Source organism: Mauremys mutica, chromosome 12 (genome assembly GCF_020497125.1).
Source record: "Mauremys mutica isolate MM-2020 ecotype Southern chromosome 12, ASM2049712v1, whole genome shotgun sequence".
Classification (NCBI taxonomy): domain Eukaryota; kingdom Metazoa; phylum Chordata; order Testudines; family Geoemydidae; genus Mauremys; species Mauremys mutica.
Window position 1 is genome coordinate 3,557,266 of NC_059083.1, and position 7,509 is coordinate 3,564,774.

Consider the following 7,509-nt stretch of genomic DNA (forward strand, 5'->3'; position numbering starts at 1 on the left):
AGAGCTCCCACCACTACGGCAGAAGGAAACTGGCCATATGTCACACAAGGGGAAACTGAGGCTCAGGATGTGTCACCGCTTGCAGCAAGTCGCTGTCAGCAATGGGAACCCCAAAAGCCTGACTCCCAGTTCTCCCCAACCAGCCCCCACTCCCTTCCCAGAGCTGGGAGAGAACCCAGGAGTCCTGGCTCCTTCCTTACCCCTCCTACCAAACTCCCTGAACTCCTGGTGTAACCCGGTGCCCCTGGACAGACGGGGGCTGGGCTGGGATAACACAGGCTGCTGCGGGCACGGCCCAGACTGACCAGATTTTAAATCACGATCAAAACCCCAGAAACGTCCCAAACCCACTTTATTGCTGTTGGCAAAGCTGCAGAGCGATGGGGGGGGGGGGGGCGCTGGGCTGTGACACACCCGGGGCCCAGGGCGGGGGCTGTACAGGGACTGGGCCCGTCCCACACAGACCCCGCGCTGGGCGCTGGGCTCAGCAGGGCTGGACCCCGAGGGAGCCGCACCTGGGTGCTGGGACTGCCCTACCCCCAGCCATGGGCCTGATCCCACCCCACAGGGACCCTATTGACCGGGAATGGCTGAATCTGGCCCAAAGCCTTCTGGGTAATGGCTGGAGGGGCTTTACCTGGGGTGACTGACAGCAGCCTCTGGCCAATAGGGGCTGGGCTCGGGGCCCAATCCAGCGCCCACTGGAGTCAAGAGAAACCTTCCCCATGACGGCAGTGGGGTTTGGATCAGCCCCGTGGGCCCTGCTGCCCCCTGACAAGGGGCGACCCCCATTCCCAGCCCCATGGGCAGCAGCCCTCTCCCGGGATAGGTGCCCCCCCCCAAGCCCAGCACAGGAGTGCAGAGAATGGGGGAGCCCAAGGGGGCAGCTCTCTGATGAGTCTCTAGCGTGTTGGCTCAGCGTGGTTACGGGACCAGAGGTCTGGGTACAGCAGCTGGCACCAACGGGTGCAGAGCGGGGATGCTGGAGCAGGTCTCACAAAGAGGCACCTGGGGGATTTGGGGGCCCCGGCTCCTCCCTGTGTTTATCTGAAAGGCAAAGAGGGTCAGTTACCATGAGACTGGCAGGGATCGGGGCCATTCCCAGGGAGTCTCCCATTGACACAGGGTGGGGCTGGGTGGCCCAGGGGCTGTAGCTGGCTGTGGGGGCACAGCAGGTGGTGGGGCCTCCCCAGGGAGTGCTGGGTGGGCCCAGGGGCTGTGGCTGGCTGGGAAGGTCACACTGGGTGTTGGGTGTCCCCAGGGGGTGCTGGGTGGGGGATGGGCTGTGGCTGGCTGGGGGGGACACAACGGGTGGGGGGTGTTTCCCCAGGGGGTGCTGGATAGGCCCAGGGGCTATGGGTGGCTGGGGGGTCACAGTGGGTGGGGGGGTCTCCCCAGGGTGCTTGGGGGGGAAGGGCTGTGGCTGGCTTTGGGGGCACATCAGGTGGGGGGGTCTCTCCAGTGGGTGCTGGGTGGGCCCGGGTGCTGCGGGTGCCTCCCCAGGCAGCGGCTACTCACAAGGGGCCCCGCGGGTTGCGGGCGGCGTTCATCTTCATCCCCTTCATGATGAGGATGGTGCCCGCGATGATGCCGATGATGCCCACGGCCAGGCCCAGGGCGCACACCAGGGTCTCTGTGGTCTCGGGGACGGGGGTGGGCACCTGGGCTTCTGGAGAGAGGGGGAGAGGGACAGGGCATGGGGTGAGGGGGCTGTTCCTGCCCCTCCCTCCCAGAGCTGGGATAGAACCCAGGAGTCCTGGCTCCCAGCCCCCCCTGCTCTACCCACTAGACCCCACTCCCCTCCCAGAGCTGGGATAGAACCCAGGAGTCCTGGCTCCCAGCCCTGTGCCCAGCAGGGTCCCCGGGCGCCCCGGCCTCACCCCAGTGCTTCGTGAAGGGCTCGGCCAGCCCCCCGTGCTCCACTCGGCAGTCGTAGAAGTCGCCCTGGCTGGGGAGGAAGGGCAGGTAGGAGAACTTGCGGAAGGAGTTGTCCTGGCGGGGGTAGAAGTCGGTCTCGTAGACGCCCCCCGTCACCTCCTGCCCGTTCTTCAGCCACGTCACGCTGAGCGCGGGCGGGAAGAACTTGTCCACGAAGCAGATCAGGACGTTGGGCTCCCCCAGCTCCACGGGGTCTTCGGGGAACATGGTCACCTCAGGGGGCACTGGGGAGACAGGGGTCAGTGGGTCCCATTGCCTGCCCCTGAGCCAGCCATCGAGTTACCAGGCGCCTGGATTTCGACTGCAACGCCTGGTCAAAGAGGGACCCTAGCGGCTCCTGTCAGCCCCACTGCCGGGCCATTAAAAGTCCCATCGGCAGCACGGCGGGGGTTAGGCAGGCTCCCTGCCTGCCCTGGCTTCACGCAGCTGCCAGGAGCGGCCGCCATGTCTGGCCCCCTAGGCACAGGGGTGGATACAGGGAGTCCGGGTGCTGCTCCTGCCCCCAGTGCCGGCTCCGAAGCTCCCATTGGCCAGGAACTGCGGCCACCAGGAACTGTGGGGGAGGCGCTTGCGGGTGCAGGCAGTGTGCACTGCTCAGAGCCGACTGGCCCTACCTCGGCCTAAAGGCTGGACATGCCAGCCCCCTTCCCCAGCCCTGAGCCCCCTGCACCCAAACTCCCTCTCAGAGCCCACAGCCTTCTGCACCCCAGCCCCCTTCCCCAGCCCTGAGCCCCCTCGCACACCCTGAACCCCTCATTTCTGGCCCCACCCCAGAGCCTGCACCCCCAGCTGGAGTCCTCCCGCCCACACCCCTATCCGCTGCCTCAGCCCAGTGACAGTGAGTGCGGGTGGGAAAGAGCGATGGAGGGAGGGGGCTGGAGTGAGTGGGGGCAGGGCCTCTGGGCAAGGCACAGGCAAGGGTCTTCGGCTTTGTGCAATTAGAAAGTTGGTAACACTAGCCAGTCCCTGCCCTGGGGCCGGGTGGGAGCCAGCACCCCCGAGAGGGGACAGGCCCCTGCCCCATTCCCTGCCCCCCTGAGCCAGCCAGTCCCTGCCCTGGGGCCGATCGGAGCCAGCGCCCCCGAGAGGGGACAGGCCCCTGCCCCATTCCCTGCCCCCCTGAGCCAACCAGTTCCTGCCCTGGGGCCGAATCGGAGCCAGCGCCCCCGAGAGGGGACAGGCCCCTGCCCCATTCCCCGCCCCCCCGAGCCAGCCAGTCCCTGGTGCTCAGGCTCCAGCTCAGGGTCTCTCCCCAGGACTGTGGGGCGTCACCGGGGCCGTCCCAGCTCCCTGCACTGACGGCTCAGGGGGCACGAGGGGCAGGGGAGAGAATCCCTCAGGGGCAGGGCCTGGCGCTGGGCAGGGGCCATGAACAGCCCTCGGCAAAGGAGCTGCCCTGGGCCCCCAGCCTGGAGGGTGAGAACTGCCCGGGCCCCCTGCCCCACAGAGCCCTGGCCCGGCTGACTGGCTCCCTGGAGACCTGCAGGGGCTGGGGGGAGCTGAGTGGGGAGTCGCAGTCTCTGGTGGGGGCTGGTATTGGGCCTGCGTGAGGAAGGGAGGGTCCACAGGGTGAGCGGGGTGGAGGGCTCCAGGAGAGGGGCCTGGCAGGGAAGGTGACCCACCGTTCTGGGCCTGCGTCTGGTTGGTGCTCTCGATCATGAGCTCCAGGTTGTACTTGCTTATGGCGACGTTGCGCAGGGCGAACTGGGCATCAAAGCTGACAAACTTGCCGAAGTCGGGCAGGCGCCAGACGGTCTCCTTCCTCTCCAGGTCCACGTAGAACTTCTCGTCCTCATCAAACCCCTGCACAAATTCCCCTGACCCCTGCTGGGACCGGTCCGTCCGCTGGTAGAACTCGGCCTGGAAGTGCACGTGGTCCACTGTGGGGAAGATGGGGCATCAACACAGCACCAGCCCTCCCTCCTGGGGACCGGGTCTCTGAGCGCCTCCCCTGAGGCTGCAGCCCCCAGCCGTGACATTCAAACGAGGATGCCCGGTGTGAGGGGAAAGCAGCCGCAGGGAGCACAGGGACCCCTGGCATCACACTGGTGCACTGGGGCCAGTCCTGCCTGGGAGGGGACAATGCCCCTACTGTGCCCCCCACCCCTGGCTCATTTGTTCACTATGGGGTGGCCTGTCCGAGCAGTGGCCAGGCCTATCCCCACTTAGCTTGGGAAGGGGGACGTGACCCCAGCCCAGAGTGGTACAGGGGAAAGTTAGAGGTTGTAACTGCAGGATAGTTCTGTGCATGGTGCCCCTCCCTGGGGGGGATCAGCCCCCGAGTCCCTGTGGGGAAGGGGGCTGCACTCCTACGGGCAGGGCTGTGCTGCAACCAAATCACAGCGACTTCCCCACGATCACCCTGTTGCCCCCGCAGCAGCCTTCCCTGTGTGAGGCGAGACCCTCCTCCCTGTAGCCCCCACCTCAATCTGGCTCCCCATGCCCTTCCCTGGTGGGGGTGATCTGGGGGGTAAAGCCATCCCCCTCCCCTGCCCTGGAACCAGGTGTCACGGAGTGTGGGGGAGTCAGGCCCTGCACCCCTCTTCCTGGGACTCACAGTGACTCTCAGCCAGCCAGTAAAACAGAAGGTTTATGGGAAACCAGGAACACAGGATACAGCAGAGCTCGTGTTCAGAGCCAGGACCCCTCACTCTGGCCTTTCTGGGGGTTCAGGGTGTCTGGATTCCAGCCTAGGATCCCCTGAAAACCCACCACCCAGATCCCAAACCGAAAACTGCCCAACTGACCCCACCCTCCCGACTCAACTCCTTTCCTTTGTCTAGCTTCCCGGGCAGGGGGGTCGGCCTCCCCTCCCCCCTGCCTACTCATGTTACAGGTTGCATACCTGTCTCTCACCTATCTCCGACAGCCCCTACTCCATCACACCAGGTGTCCCAGCCCCTGCCCCGCCCGTACCTCTCACCGCCCCAGTGCCCGGCAGGGCCAGCAGGGTGAGCAGGGCCAGCTGGGCCATGGGGACGCCCCGTCCTGCGCCCATCTCCTCTCCCGGGCACTGGGCTGGGCACGGGGCCGGCAGCACTAGGGGGCCGGGGGGGCACATGTCACACCCCGGGGGGGGACAGCGCCCAGCATTGGCCAGGGGAGCCCGGCCCAGGGGCCTGCACCCAATGGCAGAAATCCCTGCGCCGACCAGGCTGTTACCGGGCAGAGCAGCAGCGCCGAGCCCCTCTGAGAGGAGATGGAGAAATTCCTGGCCAGGCGCCGGCTCCCAGAGCTGCACAGCCCCAGTGTGGATGCAGCGCTGCCGGGAGGGGTTTATCCCCAGTGTGGGGCCAGCACCTCCCTGCACGGCACTCGCCCGGCTCACACAACATGCCCTGTTCTGCAGAAGGACGGTGTGCACGTGGGGGGCTTGGCGACCCAGCTCTTCACTGGGGCCGGGGGGGGGGGGTGTCACATCCCTGACCCCCAGAGCTCTGCTGGGATAAGCATCAAGTGTAGACCAGGTCACAGACAGGGTTCAGGGGGACCATCCATGGGGGACTGGGATGGGGTCTGTTCTGGGCCCTATGTGTGCGCGTTGGTCTGTGTCCCCTGCCCCTGCAGCACCAACTCTCCCGCTCTGGCTAACACACTCGGTGTTCACGCGCAGATGTGCTCGCCCCATCTCAAACAAGATGTATTGGGATTGGAAAAGGCTCAGAAAAGGGCAACAGAAATGATGAGGGGTGTGGAACAGCTGCAGTGTGAGGAGAGGTTAATAAGAATGGGACTTTTCAGCTTGGAAAAGAGACGACTAAGGGGGGGTGTGACGAAGTGGGACTGTTCTTAATGTTTCCTCTGAATACTGTGTAGGTGCCTCAGTTTCCCCAATGCATTTCTTAAGTCTCTAGGTGGTGGGATAAAGGCCAGTGTGCATAAATCACCCTGGCAACAAATGGCCGGGGCCCTTCCCCCCTGCAAGGGAATAGCTAAAGGTGAACAAAGAGGTCAGGTGACCTCCTGGCCCGGGAAAGGAGCTGAGCAGAGGAGGAGAGGCGGGAGGGGGGTCAGTCTGGAGCTGACTGGGGATGAGGAGTTGTGACGAAGTGGGACTGGTCTTGCTGGAGGCTGGTACAGATCCTAAGTTCCAGCAGCACAAATGCCTGACACTCTGTCTCCTAGCAACTGATGACCGGGCCCCTCCCTGCAGAGGTGCTGGTTAAAGGTGTAGGAGACAAAGGGGTCAGGTGACCTCCTGGCCCGGGAAGGAAGCGGAGGAGAGAGGAGGGGCCGGAGGGGGTTGGGCAGACGGGAGTTGGCTGGGGAAACAAGGGAGCAGGGAGAAAGGGCTCTGATCCCCGAGGGGGGCTGTAAGGCCCCCAAAATGGACCTAACAGGGGGGATCCTGTTATTTGTGCCTGCAAAACCTGTGTTGGACTGTGTTCCTGTCGTCTAAATAAAACTTCTGCTTTACTGGCTGGCTGAGAGTCCTGATGAATCAGCAGGGAGTCCGGGGGTGCAGGACCTGACCCCCCTACACTCCGTGACAACTGGTGGCAGTGGTGGGATAGACTGCACCCCGTGGACGGCGCTTCCTGCAGTAAGTGACTGGGGAGCAGTAAAGCGAAGGGGCGATTCACCCCTGGGAGAGTGTGGCCAGAGAGCAGGACTTTGCAGTAACAGGGTCCCCCGGGGGATCGCAGCGAGCAATCCCAGGGGCGGAGGAGGCTGCAGCTCGACCCTGGCAGAGAGGGGGTGACCTCAAGGACTGGCACACTAGGGGTCCCCCTGGAACCCGTGGGGAGCGGCGAGCACCCCGGCCTGCGAGTGGCCAGCAGGAAGATGTATGCCACGCGGCGCAAGTGCGACCTGGTGGAGCTGTGCAAGCGGAGAGGACTGCGCAGTGGGAAGCTCACCAAGGCCCAGCTGATTGCCCGGCTGGAGGAGAGAGACCGCGTCAATGAACCGGTCCCTGTCTCTGCGGGAAGCAGCCAGGCCGATGCAGCGCAGGCACCAGTGTCTGTCCCCGCTGGGAGTGGTCAGCCGGCCGCTGAGGGCTCCCCGAGACCCCCCACCCCTAGGCATAGGGGGAGGGGGAGCCCAGCGACTACTGAGGGCTCAGTGGCCAGCAGGGGATCGTCCCGGCGGAGATCCCTGTCCCTGGAGCGGAGGCGGCTGGAATATGACAGGGAGGCACTCGAGTTAAGGAGGCAAGAACTGAGACAGGAGCGAGAGGAGAAGCAGAAGCAACGCGAATACGAGGAAAGGGAGAAGGAGAAGCAACGCGAATACGAGGAAAGAGAGAAGGAGAAGCAACGCGAATATGAGGAAAGGGACAAGGAGCAGCAGCGCAGACATGAGCTGTCCATGGCCCAGCTGAGCAACAGTAAGGCCCCGGCTGCGGTGAGTGGAGGGGGGCCGAAGCCTACAAAGAGCTTTGATAAGAGCTTGCTGGCCCGGCGTAAGGAGGGGGAGGACATAGACACCTTCCTGACGGCCTTTGAGAATGCCTACGAGCTGCACCAGGTTGACCCTGCAGACAGGATCCAGTTTCTCACCCCCTTACTGGACTCCACCGCCGTGGAGGTATACAGCCGAATGAGAGGGGCGGAGGTGGGGGACTACAAC

At 64.5% G+C, this 7,509-nt stretch overlaps 1 protein-coding gene across 2 annotated transcripts; it reads right to left on the reverse strand.

Moving 5' to 3' along the window:
• Positions 1–335: 335 nt before the first annotated feature.
• LOC123346431 (HLA class II histocompatibility antigen, DR alpha chain) lies at positions 336–4,994 on the reverse strand. 2 transcript variants are annotated; one of them, XM_044983824.1, is made up of 5 exons: positions 4,855–4,994; positions 3,561–3,818; positions 1,881–2,162; positions 1,519–1,669; positions 336–1,047 (listed from the first exon to the last, which is right to left on the reverse strand). In XM_044983824.1, exons 1-5 carry the CDS (start codon positions 4,934–4,936, stop codon positions 1,044–1,046), a joined length of 777 nt encoding a protein of 258 aa, XP_044839759.1. In that variant the 5' UTR covers positions 4,937–4,994; the 3' UTR covers positions 336–1,043. The 2 variants fall into 2 exon arrangements, with proteins under 2 accessions (XP_044839759.1, XP_044839760.1); XM_044983825.1 differs by lacking the exon at positions 336–1,047 and having other exon boundaries at positions 1,515–1,669.
• Positions 4,995–7,509: the final 2,515 nt, after the last annotated feature.